The sequence below is a fragment of the Phyllopteryx taeniolatus genome, chromosome 16, assembly GCF_024500385.1.
Source record: "Phyllopteryx taeniolatus isolate TA_2022b chromosome 16, UOR_Ptae_1.2, whole genome shotgun sequence".
Classification (NCBI taxonomy): Eukaryota; Metazoa; Chordata; class Actinopteri; order Syngnathiformes; family Syngnathidae; genus Phyllopteryx; species Phyllopteryx taeniolatus.
Genome location: NC_084517.1, coordinates 9,010,907 through 9,028,310, shown reverse-complemented (window position 1 = coordinate 9,028,310; position 17,404 = coordinate 9,010,907). Strand labels below are relative to the sequence as shown.

General features: G+C 43.0%; 1 protein-coding gene across 1 annotated transcript in view; it reads right to left on the bottom strand.

Annotated features, from left to right (window-relative positions):
• The window catches only part of smurf2 (SMAD specific E3 ubiquitin protein ligase 2), a 60,481-nt gene that overhangs the window by 20,186 nt on the left and 22,891 nt on the right, over nt 1-17,404 (bottom strand). Inside the window, exons 2-5 of the mRNA XM_061748918.1 lie at nt 12,561-12,599; nt 9,510-9,618; nt 7,345-7,478; nt 275-340 (exon numbers count right to left, since the gene is read on the bottom strand). Coding sequence (XP_061604902.1) covers nt 275-340; nt 7,345-7,478; nt 9,510-9,618; nt 12,561-12,599 — 348 coding nt within the window. The remainder of the gene's footprint in view (nt 1-274; nt 341-7,344; nt 7,479-9,509; nt 9,619-12,560; nt 12,600-17,404) is intronic.

The window sequence follows — 17,404 nt, the reverse complement described above, 5'->3', positions numbered from 1 at the left end:
TGGAATTACTAGACAACAGATTATACAGCAAGCCTAGTTATGTTATATTGGCACAGAATCAAGCCATATATTTTTGTGTATAGTCTGTCGTTTTGAAATCCGATACCACATTTTATATGAAGAATGTGATAAATGGAACAGGTCGTGGAGAAAAAAATAACCTGCAACATGCAGGCCAATAAGGAAAATGTATATATATATTTTTTTTAAACTGGCATGCGATTTCCTATTGATATGATTTTTGTTTTGGTGTGATGTGATCCTTGTAACTTACCCACAATCTGGCCTCTGACTGTGTCACTGTCATTTGGACTCAGCTTGTTCAAGTCTAGTCTCTGATCTGTAGAAGTAGTACAGATGCAAAAAACAGACAAACAGCAAACAAGAAAAGAGTTGGAAAGATCAGATGGGTGAAGCGACAACTCATCAGTTTCATATAGCTACATGTAAACAATAATAAATAAGGAAGTGGGACACATTCTTCTCTTTGGGGAAGTCCTACTCTTCTGCATCTTCTGCCTCTACAGGCTGCTTATAATATCCATCTCTCCATCTGTATTGAGGGTGTCCCAAACAGATGCTTCAGTCTATGCAATGGCCGAAGACTATGAAAATCTGACTGAGCATCGGTAGAGTAGGCTTCAGGTCAAATGCAAAGGTCAAACATTTGACAAATGTCAGTACAAAGCCTGCACTATTTCGCTCCGTCTTAGCATGGACATGAACTACTGCCAAGTCTGGAAAGTCTTTGTCTGAAGTTCTTAAAGACTGGAATTTGCGAGCGAGAGAGAGACATCAGGAGAGAAGAAAAATTAATAAATAAAAAAAAAAAAGTCCATGTTGCCTGCAGACATTAAAATGGAGACTCTCTCTTCTCTGTTGTCTGGGTGTCATGCAGATCAGCCCAGGATGTTCGTCTAGACTAAACAGAGACCAAAACAGGCAATGGTCAAACCATTACAAGGCTGGCGGGAGGTCAGCAGCCACAGAGACGAACACAAAACACGCATAGATGTCTGCAGGAATGTGCTTGCTCACATTGGTGCATTTCATTTAAATACATGGGCAGACATAAATAAAGACAAGAAATACAAAACCCGTTGCAATTATACACAAATGTAAAAGAACGAGCCAAGACACTATATAATTAAACACAAATGTTGAATTAAAGCCAATGCTCTGTATAGGGCTAGCAAATGGGACAAACCTACCACTCATTGAAATGTATGCACAGCAAAAGACTGTCTAATACACAACAACAGTCTGAAGTTGTACTCTGATGTATGTCTGCGTGAAATAACCGGTTGTCCGGCTCAGCAGACAGATATAGAGGGAGGCTAGTCCCCAAAGGCACACTCTTGTTGTCTCTTTCAATGTTGCCAGTCTATTGAGGAAGCTGATGGGGGACACTGACGGGTGAGAGTGAGGCCAGGACAACAAGGAAATGCAGCGGTAAACCACTCACAGCTGTGGCACAAGGTTCAGGTTTCCTCTGTCACTCCGGGAAAACAACGCCTTCAAATAAAGTCTGAGACTAAAGTCAAACACAGCTACAGTATAACACAGTTCATTGTTCACGCCCAGTTATATCGCAGATTTTTAATTAATCGTTTTTTTACCGTAAACAAGCAAGTCCAAATTTAGAATTGCGTGCCTTTAGTGTAGTACCATGTTGCACAGCAACATACTGGGCAGCACAGAGCTCTACTGGAGATGCAGCTTATTTAACAGTAAGAAAAAGAGGCAGTAATACCGTGGACCCCAACAGTATTATCTGTTGTTCTCACAGCAAAGAGATATGCTTCTGAGTATAGTTGTATGCTCTCTGTTTGTATGCGCTGCTCCGCGTGTGTTAAAGAACTAGAATTACAATATTATTTGTCATTGCAGACTATACAATAAAAGTGGCGCAAGTGCAGTTGTTTGACGGTTCATAATTACCGTAACATTCATCCTAATTTCCGTTAGCACGTCTATGGAATTATAGTATCTGTTAGCATTAAGCTGGCGGACTTTAGTTCGGCGAAGAAAGTTTACCGGTATTTATAGAGTGCAATTTGTACACTAGGCCATTCAAAGTGCTTTATAGTTTTAAAAAAAGGCCAATAAAATATCAAATAATATATCCATCCATCCATCCATTTTCTGAGCTGCTTCGCCTCACTAGGGTCGCGGGCGTGCTGGAGCCTATCCCAGCTATCATCGGGCAGGAGGCGGGGTACACCCTGAACTGGTTTCCAGCCAATCGCAGGGCACATACAAACAAACAACCATTCGCACTCACATTCACACCTACGGGCAATTTAGAGTCTCCAATGCATGCATGTTTTTGGGATGTGGGAGGAAACCGGAGTGCCCGGAGAAAACCCACGCAGGCACGGGGAGAACATGCAAACTCCACACAGGCGGGTCGTCCACTGTGCCGCCATCAAATAATATATAATACATAAAAATAATCGGCAGACTCTAAATTGCCCGTAGGCATGACTGTGAGTGCGAATGGTTGTTTGTTTCTATGTGCCCTGCAATTGGCTGGCAACCAGTTCAGGGTGTACCCCGCCTCCTGCCCAATGACAGCTGGGATAGGCTCCAGCACGCCCGCGACCCTAGTGAGGAGAAGGGGCTCAGAAAATGGATGGATGGATAAAAATAATCATTATTTAAATACATTAAGCGGCACGGTGGATGACTGGTTAGAGCGTCAGCCTCACAGTTCTGAGGACCCGGGTTCAATCCCCGGCCCCGCATGTGTGGAGTTTGCATGTTCTCCCTGTCATGGTCTGTGTTTTGGTTTGGGTTGTGTTTAGTTTTGTTCCATGTTTTCCTGTGTTCCATGTTTGTCGTGTGCTCATTAGGTTGTTGTGTCCACCTGTTCTCGTCTATTTTGTGTCGACCAATCAGCTCTCTCCAGCCACTCGTGTCTTGTCCAGGTGTTCCTCGTTGTCTCGTCAATTTGTTTGTATTTAGTTCCCTGGGTTCTTTCAGTCCTTGTCGGTTCATTGTCGTTGTCACGTCTTGCCATGTCATAGTCGCCAGTTGTTCTTGTCATAGTCGCCAGTTGTTTTATCATTGTGATTAAATATTATTATTTTGAGATTCCCGCACTCCTGCCTTGCCTCCCTGCAATTGGGTCCACCATGTTCTTGCCTTGCGTTCCTCGCCGTCGCCCTAACCATGTTCATGACAGAATGAACCGACCAGAACAGGACCCAGCGGGAAGAACATGGCGTCACCCTGGACGCCACCAAACTGCCTCCCACCGTCCTCAGCCTGCCATCCATACCTACTCTCCTCCAGTAAGCCCTATCATTCAGTCTTTTCTGTCCTTTTCCTCGGGTCCCCCCACTTGTCCTAGTTATTCACCATGCCCTACTATTGTACATCCACATGTTTCTTTAGATTCAGATTTTTCTGATTGTGAAGATGGCCCTGATTTAGTTAACCTCCTGTCGGATTCTGACTCTGACACAGATTTTGATTTTTCTGGTTCCTTCCCTAGTTTATCCCGTCCTCGTCAGTTTTTGTCACGTTTCCACGTTTCCAACCCCAGTGAGTCCAAATCCTTTCCCTCGGACCTTTTCTTGGGCACCCGTTTGGCCATCTACCCGGGACCGCCGCGTGGTGGCCAACGGAGGCGCCCAAGTAAAGGTCAAATTTTGCCCCCTCGTTTTTTCCCCCCTGTTCACAAATCACTTGATTTTTCACCTGTTCCCACACATTGTTCCACGGCTCCAATTAAGTCACGTCTAGTCAAACCTGCCCCCAAGCCATGTTCAGTACCAGCCATTTTTCCTAGTTCACCTTCCCGAGACCTTGTGCACTCTTCCACTCCCGTACCCTCTACTCCCACACCTCAATGGCGGCAGGCTGAGGAAGCGACTGCAGCTCCCGTTCCGGCTAATCGGCAGCTGCGCCAGGCTCCCGCACCGGCGGCGCTCGTCCAGCGGCCGCCACCCGTCCTTGCTCCGGCGGCGCTCGTCCAGCGGCCGCCACCTGACCCTGCTCCAACGGCGCTCGTCCAGCGGCCGCCACCCGTCCTTGCTCCGGCGGCGCTCGTCCAGCGGCCGCCACCCGTCCTTGCTCCGGCGGCGCTCGTCCAGCGGCCGCCACATGTCCTTGCTCCGGCGGCGCTCGTCCAGCGGCCGCCACCCGTCCTTGCTCCGGCGGCGCTCGTCCAGCGGCCGCCACCTGACCCTGCTCCGGCGGCGTTCGTCCAGCGGCCGCCACCCGTCCTTGCTCCGGCGGCGCTTGTCCAGCGGCCGCCACCCGTCCTTGCTCCGGCGGCGCTCGTCCAGCGGCCGCCACCCGTCCTTGCTCCGGCTGCGCTCGTCCAGCGGCCGCCACCCGTCCTTGCTCTGGCTGCGCTCGTCCAGCGGCCGCCACCCGTCCTTGCTCTGGCGGCGCTCGTCCAGCGGCCGCCACCTGTCCTTGCTCCGGCGGCGCTCGTCCAGCGGCCGCCACCCGTCCTTGCTCCGGCGGCGCTCGTCCAGCGGCCGCCACCCGTCCTTGCTCCGGCGGCGCTCGTCCAGCGGCCGCCACCCGTCCTTGCTCCGGCGGCGCTTGTCCAGCGGCCGCCACCCGACCACATTCCGGCGGCGCTCGTCCAGCGGCCGCCACCCGACCACGCTCCGGCGGCGCTCGTCCAGCGGCCGCCACCCGACCACGCTCCGGTGGCGCTCGTCCAGCGGCCGCCACCCGACCACGCTCCGGCGGCGCTCGTCCAGCGGCCGCCACCCAACCCTATTGCCTGGCCCCTGCTTTACCATTGGGTTCGGCACCGTGGCCGTCCGCCTGAAAGGCCCTGTAAAGACCCTGGTGCTTGGCGTCCTGGACAACCTCCTGAACCGCTCAGCCAAGCACCTCACCTCGGGTGGCCTGGATGGCCACCAGATTGACCTGAGGGGTGGACTCTGTACCCTCCTCCAGGCCCCCTTCCGCCCACCCTGGGTTGATGACTTTTTGGTTGTTGTTTGGGGAACGTCTGGGATCCGTTCCTTTAGAGGGGGGGTACTGTCATGGTCTGTGTTTTGGTTTGGGTTGTGTTTAGTTTTGTTCCATGTTTTCCTGTGTTCCATGTTTGTCGTGTGCTCATTAGGTTGTTGTGTCCACCTGTTCTCGTCTATTTTGTGTCGACCAATCAGCTCTCTCCAGCCACTCGTGTCTTGTCCAGGTGTTCCTCGTTGTCTCGTCAATTTGTTTGTATTTAGTTCCCTGGGTTCTTTCAGTCCTTGTCGGTTCATTGTCGTTGTCACGTCTTGCCATGTCATAGTCGCCAGTTGTTTTATCATTGTGATTAAATATTATTTTGAGATTCCAGCACTCCTGCCTTGCTTCCCTGCAATTGGGTCCACCATGTTCTTGCCTTGCGTTCCTCGCCGTCGCCCTAACCATGTTCATGACACCCTGTGCCTGCGTGGGTTTTTTTCCGGGCACTCCGGTTTCCTCCCACATCCCAAAAACATGCATTCATTGGAGACTCGAAATTGCCCGTAGGTGTGACTGTGAGTGCGAATGGTTGTTTGTTTGTATGTGCCCTGCGATTGGCTGGCAACCAGTTCAGGGTGTACCCCGCCTCCTGCCCGATGACAGCTGGGATAGGCTCCAGCACACCCGCGACCCTTGTGAGGAGAAGCGGCTCAGAAAATGGATGGATAGATAATTATATTAAAAGTGAGGGGTACAGATAAATACCTTCAGTTTTCATATGCACAGCTATATTTTGGTGTTTCAATATATGTTTAATACTCTTGTTTTATGTGTCAGTTTTACAGTAAACTATGTTGGTATGGTGACCTTGAGTGACTTGAAAGGCACCGATAAATAAAATTAATTATTATTATTGGTACTTATTTGGAGAACTGTGTGAGTGAGTCTTCGTTTCTTCAGTGATGTTATACGCTACTCTCCCATTTCTTGACAGTGAAAGGGTGAGAACAGGCGCTAAGCGATACTTTAAAAGTGTGTAATAAGTTTAAATGTGTTTTAATTAGGTAAAATCAGGGCTGTAAAGGTTAAAGCGTTAACTCATGATTAATAACCAAAAAAATATGGTATTAATCATGTAACTCAGATCAATTTATTTTGACCACACGCTCCTTTACCTTAAGCGTGGCTGGATCAATGCTTACGCCAGTGCAAAGATAAAGTGAGGAGACTCCAACTGGTGTCCTCGGTGGCAAATTGTGCTTCCGAGGAAAAAAAAAAAAACAAATAAAAAAAGGTAACTTTCATATAGTGCAGCGCAGAAGTCGCTTTTCATCGAAGCAAAAGTTTAAAATACTATCTCAAAGCAATGTGGTATATTTGGCGCCTGTGATTAACCGTGATTACTCAAAATTCAAAAGTGTGATTGATCTGATAAAAAAATATATTGATTGAAAGCCCTAGTTAAAATGTGTTTAAAGGGGTAAAACTACATAAAAAACATTAATGGTCCCTTTATAATCACAGATTTTACCTCCTGTAGGTCAAGAATATATCCCTGCGATAAACAGTAGTTCACAGTATAGGCAGTTTTTGTGTGTCTCAGGTGGTGGAGTGGCAGCCCAGCAAAGAGAAAGATCTCCCTCAGTCCCATCTACTGTATCCATGTTTGAGCATACTGAACCCCGAGTTGCCCTTGGTCTGAGTATTTGTTATTCTTCCATGGTAGCATCAGCCTTTACCCTGTGGGTAGATGATGGGTACCGGTAGCTTTAGTTTGAGCCCGCCCTTTATATTGAAACTACCTGTATAATGGACTGTCATTACAGAACCATTCCTTAAAGCGTAATTTATCCATTTAGTTTCTTCTGACCAGCTATTTTTAGTGTAATAACAGGGTGATGTGGTTTGAAGGTTAATCCCAGTTATACCCTAGTCTGGTTTGTGTCTGACCTAATGAGTAAGACATGACAGTACACTACGTCGCATTTAACCTCTGGTTCTTATTCTACTTTAGGTGTAATGAAATTAAATCCTTAACCACTACAGACTTGTTTTAGCATCACACTCCTGTAGCACTGATTAGGTAATGGTTAGTGGAGTAGATTCAGTGGTTAGGGTGCCAGCAAGAATTAGCTGCATAGTACAAAAGAATGACATTAACCAAAAATATTCAGTTTTGCACATACAGTACATGCCGCCATTGTTTGTCTTAACATAAGTTTATAGTTCTTGGAAATTCAGAGAGTAAGACAGCAATAGATGCTTTAATCCCAACGTCTTTCCCCTTATTTGGACCTATCTGAAGGGTCCTACCAACATTATATACTACTACTAATAATACGAATCATAATATACAGAATGACAAAATTTAACAACATGTCAATGTCACACTACAAACAAAGGTTGAGTATCACTTACACCCTGTGTCTTTAAGGCGGTTGATAGCATTGGACAAAAGGCGAACGCATCCCAGGAAGCCAGCCCCTTGTTTCTTGTGAATCTTCTTGTGGTTCCACACACTAATAGTGATAGAATCTGATTTCCCGATGTATCTGAGGTGAAAATACAAATACATAAAATATATTCATGATACATGTACAGTAGACACAATAAGAGTCTGCGCTGTCTGCGTTTCTTAAAGATAGGTAAATCAGTCCAAGCAGCACCTCCAGAATTTTCATCTTTCTATATAGCTTCTATGTTTTAGCTTCCCTATGACCACGTTACATGTTCTCTCTTTGTTACAATATCAGGTGAGGCTATGAATGTGAGTACATGTTTTCACACATGTAGTTGGGAGGACTCACTCCTAAATTAAACTCTGTGGAAGTGACAGAAGGGGATCTCAGTGTAATTATCATAGCAGTCACCAAAAGGGATATGAAACAATGGTCTGTGAGTAAGATGTCTGGACATTTTGAGTCAATGCCAAATGCCTGTCTGGAGTGCAATGTGAGAGCGCGGCTAGGTCAGACATACAGTACATGGGAGGAAGGAAGTACCGTAAAGTACTGGTCATTTGCAACACCCACCATATAATAAAATTAATTAGTCTGTTCACAATCTTTAATACAAATCATCTCCGATAACATACACAGTCATGCATCCAAAGAGAGTAATATGCTAAAAAAGGATTAACAACTGAGGGGAAAAAAAACCTAAGAGGTGGTACTGTCTGCTGATAGTAGTTTTCCAAAAATTACCCAACATTAAAAATAAATTGTAAAGATAACGTGATACTGTAGTATAATGCTAAAACCCTCTACAAAAATTTTGAAATAAAACAATCTTCTTTTCGAGGAAATTAGCCAGAGCTGCTTACAAGCTGACGGACCTTCCCGATCAGAAGCCAAACGGTCGCGGCACGATGTTTGGCGATCACTAGCTAGTTGATACAGAATCAACATCGGCTCTCGTGGTCGTAGCCACATTTCGCCGGTTTCTGACGATCCCAAGTTACGAGGTTATGATGGGTGTGCAATGAACCAGTTTGCAATGAAACCAGTTTGCACAGCGGCAGTTACTGCCATACTTATGGTTTTTATTTTCATTGTTTTATATTTATGTCCTATAGGTGTTTTCAATACACATTTATTGTAATTATGACTTAAAACTCCGTTAGCGATAGACTACGGCGCGTCTTACATCTTAGCCGTAGGGACTGACTTCTATCATAAACTTAGCACCCCTTGTACATGATTAATCAGGTTTCCTGACATTTATAGACCGAGACTAATAGGTGTACTTATGCCAGAATAAACCATGCCATATGTTTTAAGAGAGACTGCATAAGGAGAACAGGTGGAGTATAATTTAAGGCCAGATAGCTTGTTGGGTTGATCAGATGACTAAAACCTCTCCTCTATTAAATTGGGATTAAAGATGAGAGTGAAGAGGGTGTATATCCAACACAACGTTGGAGGAATTATTCACAGCAAATCCCAAAGGATTTATGCTAAACCTAGGTCTGTCTCCCTCATACTCTTAAAATGTAAATACATGCACATGACTTTTCCCCTTCAAGTCCCCTTCTGACATGAACAGATAATATATAATATATGTATATTGGAAATGAAAAAAAGAGAGAGTCCGGTATCCTGAGCAACCAAACAAACTAAGACTCACGCTTCCTTCTGCAGTTGGCTACGCTCGTCGGTTGGATAAACATTGGAAACTTTCACTCTCACATTCACTCAGGCGCTCTGTCTGAATTTTTTCCAGGTTACTTTCACAGGACAAGCCATCTTTGGGAAAGGAGATCAGGGTAAATGTACTGGACATGCACGTGTTCCAGTCATTGGAAGAAAATACTACTAGAGTCTATTTCTGTATATGAAATACTGTTCCAGGGGACATTTTTAGACTGTTTGCTCGCATTGAAGGGTTATGTCATAACTGTCTAGAAAAGTGTGAGCTTTTACAGCTGGTAATGTTCAAATCCTGACATTTCTAAATGTACTTACTGAGGTCAAATAGGGAGACATAAACATTGTGAGGCTACAAACATGGTCTTAAACTTTCATCCGTCATCAAAATACACCTTAATTTGGGTGGGAAACATTCAAATACAGGAGGTAACTCACAGGTCATAGTGTTGATTCCACTTGGGGTCAAGTGTGTTCCTCACAGTATCTGTCGAGTGGCATTGCCCCGAACCATCTACGACCACCTTCGCAAAAGGATCAGGGAGGCCTACATGGAGAGAAAAGTACCACCAAACTAAGACCACTATATTAGGTAAACCTGTGCAATCTGAGGAGGGCCAATACAACAATCTTTCTTTTCAAAGAAAGGAATGGCCAGCTTGTCAGAGCTGTCAAGGTAGCGATAACAATATTTGAAATGCTAAATTTCATACAGCTCTTACATTTGCTTGCAGTTGTACTCGACTGGGTTTGGCTAGTGAGTGCAAAAATCGAGATGCAGACAATTGAATAAGACATGGCACCCGCAAAGGAAAATAGGACTGCTATTAATCACTATCAGCCCGTTTCAGTGGTTATTATGTGAAGAAAAAAAACATTGCATAAAGTATTTGGATTATCTGTTTTTCTTTTCTTCTCTCAAACTGCAATGAATTAAATGTATGGGTTATGGTTTTCTGGTGATTGATTTAAAAAAAAAAAAAAAAAAAAAGTCAATCAAAACTTGGAGTTCAAACCATCGTAACGAACAATCTCACGTGAGATGCCATCAATCTTGTCAGAAGAAGTAACGCTACAATTGTTTGATTTTTTTAATGTTTTTTTTGTGATGCCACCATGAAGATGAAAAGTGTAATGATAATCATATAATCAGGAATGAAACTTGCTAGGAAAGGGTCTGGCTGCTCAGTGCAATATGAGCAACACAATTAATTAAAGGTATATTATACGAGGTGTGTCAGAAAAGATATATTTCAAATCCAAACTAGAATTTTTCCACCTTCGAAGTATAACCCCAATTCCAATGAAGTTGGGACGTTGTGTTAAACATAAATAAAAACAGAATACAATGATTTGCAAATCATGTTCAACCTATATTTAATTGAATACACTACAAAGACAAGATATTTAATGTTCAAACTGATAAATTTTATTGTTTTTAGCAAATCTTCATTAACTTAGAATTTTAGGGCTGCAACACGTTCCAAAAAAGCTGGGACAGGGTCATCTTTACCACTGTGTTACATCACCTTTTCTTTTAACAACATTCAATAAACGTTTGGGAAAGGAGGACACCAATTGTTGAAGCTTTGTAGGTGGAATTCTTTCCCATTATTGCTTGATGTACAGCTTCAGATGTTCAACAGTCCAGAGTCTTGCTTTGCATAGTAGAGTTTTAAGTTGCACTTACGGATGTAGCGCCGAACTGTATTTACTCACATTGGTTTTCTGAAGTGTTCCTGAGCCCGTGTGGTGATATCCTTTACACGATGTCGGTTTTTGATGCAGTGCCGCCTGAGGGATCGAAGGTCACGGGCATTCAATGTTGGTTTTCGGCCTTGCCGCTTACATGCAGTGATTTCTCCAGATTCTATGAACCTTTTCATGATATTATGGACTGTAGATGATGAAATCCCTAAATTCCTTGCAATTGTACGCTGGGGAACATTGTCCTTAAACTGTTCGACTATTTTCTCTCGCACATGTTCACAAAGAAGTGAACCTCGCCCCATCTTGTGAATGACTGAGCAATTCAGGGAAGCTCCTTTTATACCCAATCATGGCACCCACCTGTTCCCAATTAGCCTGTTCACGTGTGTTCCAAACAGGTGTTTGATGAGCATTCCTCAACTTTCGCAGTCTTTTTTGCCAACTGCCCCAGCTTTTTTGGAACGTGTTGCAGCCATAAAATTCTAAGTTAATGATTATTTGCTAAAACAATCAAGTTGATCAGTTTGAACATTAAATATCTTGTATTTGTAGTGTATTCAATTAAGTATCGGTTGAACATGATTTGCAAATCTATGTTGAAAAGGATTGTCAAATTACTGTATTCTGTTTTTATTCATGTTTAACACAACGTCCCAACTTCATTGGAATTGGGGTTGTATTACCCCTGGAGTCTTATGCGCTTTCCCAGTCGTCTCTGACACCCATGTTTATGCACATCTGGAAGGATTCTTCCGGGATTCTGGGAATTAATTTACTTTACATTATTTCTTGTGTGAAATTGTTTAGTTTTGTTTTTTTAATTAGAGCAAATTGGATGTCAACCAGCATGAAGAAACAAATCATGCTCAAATTTAAGGTGCCAACCGTGCCACTGTATTTTATATCAATAATAACATATTCGAATTTTACAGTGCCTTTCAAGCGATCGAAGGATGCTTAATTTAACTCTAATTCTATATTCTTATTACGGTAAATATAAAAGGTGTGTTGATTATAACTACAAGGTACCAAGTAATTTTTTGCTGATATCACAGGAGGAGGAGCTCAAGTATTTTTTTTCTTAATTAAAATCCCTCAGTGACTTGTGTCATTCAGAACTGATCTTCGGTGCATTTGGGATGATGACACTGATTGCATTTTGAGACTTAAGTCTGCACACTGCGACACAACTGCGACACACACAATCACAGCGCGAGTGATGACAAATGTGACAGTGCTGCTCTCTACAGACTCCCTCAAACAAAATGTTTGCTCAGCTCCGGAGGATTGGAATGGCAGGAATGGGCACCACAGAAACCACCTGAGTGAGCACTAGACCTTTACATGCGCATTTACCATGACAGCCTGACCCAAACAAAACAAAATACATGCAAAATTTCCCAGGGAAAGGGATACTTTCCCTTCTGTGGCCAGTTATTGCAAAGTGGTTACAAGACACTAGACGTATATTCATTCTATTTTAGTTTCATTTAAGCCACTTGTATTTATGTAAAATTGACTATATTGAGACAGGGTCAAAAATGATGTTAAACATGATGGAGCAGACAACACACTCTTTGTATTCCCAAAAATCATTTTTAGTAAAACATTCACATCTGTGCAAATGGCGTGCTGACGTCTAGCACAAGCTGACAGCAGGAATTTTATCAGACCAGCATGACCCACATTTCCTAATCTCAAAACACCTTTAGAGTAAATTTACAAACACACGCTCAAATAGACTGTGAAATAAAGAACATTGGTTTGGCTCATACTTACGGAAGAAGTCCTTCTTGACAAGGTTTTTGGCACAGAGGACTGAAATGAAAAAAAAAAAATGGACAGTTGCATATTACTAAAGTCAAATGTATCAAACTACATAGCCAACAGTTTAGTTTAATGCTAGCTAGTCTAACACTGTCAACATTTTTTAAAGAAAAAAAATTGTAGTCAGTACGATCACAGCCAGTAACTCATCATATACTGGAAAGTATTCATCGTTGTTCTTAAAGTGTCAGCAATGAGATTTGACAAAGCCAGGTTTTGAGTAGAAAACAAACAAAATGGCTGAAAGACAATACATCCATCAATTTATCAATTTTCAGTGCGTGCGTGCATGCATATGTGGATGAGGAAACGCCGTCACCCCCTGGGCATCTGGATTAACCGCTACAGGCAGTGAGTCAAGGTTAGTTTTTATTAGTGATTAATGGGTTTGGTCTGGAAACTACTGGGACTTTGTGCTGTAGAAGGCAAAGAGCTGATAACATTTGAGAGCATTTATTTCTCTGCACTAAATATTATTCACGATGGCAACAAGCAAAGGCCCATTCAAAAGAAATGTAACACACAATATATGATTTCACAGCTTGAACCTCAAGTTGTCTCTTTAAACTCATTGGACCTAAGGCTGTGGCGTAAAAAAAACATGCATAAAGTCCCAACATGCCGGACCATTACTTTGATGTATGACTTGATGAAACTCAGAACAAAATGTCTGTTGTGTTAAATATGTTTTTCCATCTTATTTTTACCTGTCGAGATCACAAAAACATTGCAAAATCTATTTTGAAAGTGCCTCACCAATAGTAACTCCGCTTATATAGTTCACAACAGGGTACGAATGATAGCATTCATCCATCAATCCATCCATTTTCTGAGCCGCTTCTCCTCACTAGGGTCGCGGGCGTGCTGGAGCCTATCCCAGCTATCATTGGGCAGGAGGCGGGGTACACCCTGAACTGGTTGCCAGCCAATCGCAGGGCACAAACAAACAAACAACCATTTGCACTCACATTCACACCTACGGGCAATTTAGAGTTTTTAATTAACCTACCATGCATGTTTTTGGGATGTGGGAGGAAACCGGAGTGCCCGGAGAAAACCCACGCAGGCACAGGGAGAACCTGCAAACTCCACACAGGCGGGGCCGGGGATTGAACCCCGGTCCTCAGAACTGTGAGGCTGACGCTCTAACCAGTCGTCCACCGTGCCGCCTGATAGCATTCACACATTCCAAACAAAGCACACAAATGTTCCGTTTGTGTGCTTTGTTGACACAATGTGGCTCTCAGTTTGTTTTAACTGAACCAAATGTGAAGCGTGAATACAGCGTAAATAAGTGTACGTACTTCCCCAAGTATTGTCCTCCACTCTAAGACGCAGTGCCCCAATGAATCACGATCCAAATCAATAAATAAACACCGCACTTCCACAACAGATGCCACCGCTAGCTGGCAGACATGACCTTTGCTATGATCTCTGATAACTCCCTGTGTGGTTCTGTAAGAAGCCCGGTGCAAAAGAGGCACAATATTTGAACATGGACCCCAAAAAGAATTACGGAAATTAGAAGAAACTTGGTAAAAATATATAACACTATTTAATACCATGATTAAAACATATTTGTACGAAATAAAGGCTTCCCCCCTGATGAAAGCCTTATCCTAAAGAGACTTGAGGCAATATTTGCAGTTGAGTAATTAAACACCTCTAGCCACTGTATGAGGAAACATGGCGTCATGTTTTAAGGATATATTCCAATTCCATTCACAACACTGCAAGCATATTGCATTAAAAACCGGCCCGAGTGAGGTGACAAGCATCATAATTCCACGAGTCCATTTCACACTTATCAAGCACGCAAGCAGCATGATGTGAGGTCTAGCTCTGTGGTTTGCTTCGAAGTGTGCCTTTTTTGGGCTCAACTCATGTGCAGGTGGGAGTATTCAGACTTTATTCACACAAACAGACAAGGGCACACCTATAGCGCCAGACTGCGGTTTCAGCCACACGGTCTACAACCTCTGCATATTTATCTTACTCTCCATCCCATTCCGCACATACTTAGACATGCACACAACTATAGATCACCATGCAATATTTAAGGTCAAGTCGAAACATTTTTTTTGCTCACCAAGAAATGGAGGGAGGTACACGTGCCTTCTTATTGATGCATCAGAAAAATGAAACAGTCTGCATATTGTGCACACATACAGACAGTAAATGTTAAGCTTAATAACCGTAGCCGCATTCAAAGACAGACGGAGAATATATTAACAAAAAAGGAGAGTTCAACTAGACGCATAACCTCTTGGCGCTCAAGGGGGAGTGCAGAACATGCTCGACAGATGAGGAAGAATTTCTTTCCGCAAACATCCCTGGGAATGTGTTACGTTCCATAGAAACACACTCATTTCTGCAACATCTGGTATACATTGCTTCCAGTCGCCCTGAACACACAGCCATGCACGTGCTCAAGCACACGGGCCCGCAGACTACGCGTGTTCAATCCAGCCCCATCTATCTAAGTAATTATTAACAGGCACACGGAAGATGGTGTGCGTATGTAAACATGGGCCACTTGGATTCTGTCAGAGGGAAGGGGTGTAAGGTAACAGGTGGCAGGTCTTAGTTTAAGTTATACAAAGTATTGTATATTGGCACTAAGTGGTAAACTTCAGTTTGCTTTGTAATGGGCAAACTGTGACCTGGCTTGTATTTTCTTGTGATGGCAATAGCTGAGTCAATGTAAATTATTTCACATCATACCAGCACAACACAGGGTAACGCCAATCAACTCAACAGAGAAGAATTGAGACACTGTATGTATGTACAATAAAGTGAAATTCGACTTTCAGTATATCACAGATTTTTAAGCGATTGTTTGTCTAATGGGGTTTTATAGTGTTATAGTATAGATTTTTTTTAGTTGCGCATCATCAGTGTAGCACAGCATTGTGCCGCAACATTCCAGGCAGCACTGAGTTTTACTGGATGTAGGTGCAGCATAATTAAGAGAAGAAGAAGCAGAGCAGGTCCCCTACTAAGCAGAGAAAATATATGCCTTTGTGTAATGTTGTATTCAATGGTTTGGTGTCTAAACATACAATGTTTAATTATCTTTTGTTGTATGTGATGCTGCTCTGTGTGAGTTAAAGTAGCAGTTGTTTGAAGTTTATAATTACCGTAACATTGATACTGATTTTTATTAGCCCGTCTTTGTCGTTTTGCATGATATTTTTAGCATTAAGCTTACCAAGTTTTGTTTTTATGAGGCTGGGTTGAACATTTTGCTGTTGAAATATTTAAATATACAATGTTTAATTTGTTTTGTATCAGTTTTACAGTAAACTCAACTGGGAATGCGAGCACATTTGCAATGTGTGTGTAAATAACAGGCTTTTTCACATTTTCGTAAAACAGATGGATTACTGAAGTAGTTGCTGGCAGAAAACTATCATCATCAAACATTTATTGAGCGACTGTATGTTCTCCCTGCAGTGATCTAATGTCCCCTAGCTAGATGTGCTCTGACGCCGACCTTTTGTCTGCTTGTTGACACAAACATGCACCAAAGATCCTTGGTGAGGCATAATCGAAGGGCCGTGCTTTTACGATTCTGGGGCGTAGACAGTTCCAGTGAAAATAAATTCCTTTTATACAGATACTCACCAAAATGGGTGCTTCCTTATTTTGTGGCTTTGTCGGAACTGGTTTCGTATACTTAGCATTATTCGGCAGAACTGTATTTAATGGTTTACCATTTACTGCTGTGAAAAGGAGATTAAAACAAAAAAGCTAGCAGAACAAAGAAACCTCTTCACATGAAACATCAGTTGCCAGTGCAGCCCTTCTTTGAGCAGTACATACATAAAAAGTCAAAAGCCCATGGCACGCAGACCAGGAAAGTTACATTGTTATTTTAAAATCAAAAGGCTCTAGTTAACGTTAGGGCTGCACGATATTGGAAAAAAATGACAATTTAACATACTCGTGATGTGAAAACCCATACACATTTCTCTTTTTCCTTCTCCATGTTGTTTGTGCAGTTTATAGTAGTTTCAGTAGAAAATAAATTATGCAAAAAAAATTATACTGAGTCATTTGTGTAAGGTCTACCAGTATTTAGATGCACTGTAGTAATGAGTATGTAACAGTCCAGACGAAGTTGAAATCATTTCTTTTCATGCACGGTTATACTGTATGGTCATTCCCACTACTTTTTTTTTTTTTTTTTTTTTTTAAATCAATCTCTTTTTTTAAACACATATTTTAACATAATATACATTCATATTTCTATATTTGAGTGCATTAGTTACAATGACACACATTGTTGTGTACACCTGAAGTTTGCCTCTTCAGAGTAGTCATAGCTCTCCGCCTCTCCTTGTCCCCCCCCCCCCAATGTAAATCTGTTGCAACGCGCATTAGTTTCATCCTGAAGAGCGATACAGGGAACGCAGCTGGTGTACATTGTTTCCCGTGTCCTCATTCATTGTTATCATACAAGGAAATGAGTCTGGGCTGCTCCGCGCGTTGTTTGAAGGGTTACGATATACCGAGCGCTAATCTTATTTGCTTGTCCAAACAGGTCCCTCTGTTGGTCTTTTTTAATATTACAGTTGATTCAGTGCATGTTAAGTACACCAACATCACAGCAGACCCTGCGATGTGACTACTGCACACACGTACATCGCGATGACGATGCTCAAACAATATATAGTGCAGCCCTAGGAGACGTCCACAATGTCGGGAGTCACCGTCCAAGTCACTGATGGAGAGAGGAGGCCCACACAATGAGCGACCACCTGCCAAAACCAAGCCTTCCTGAAGAAAAGCTG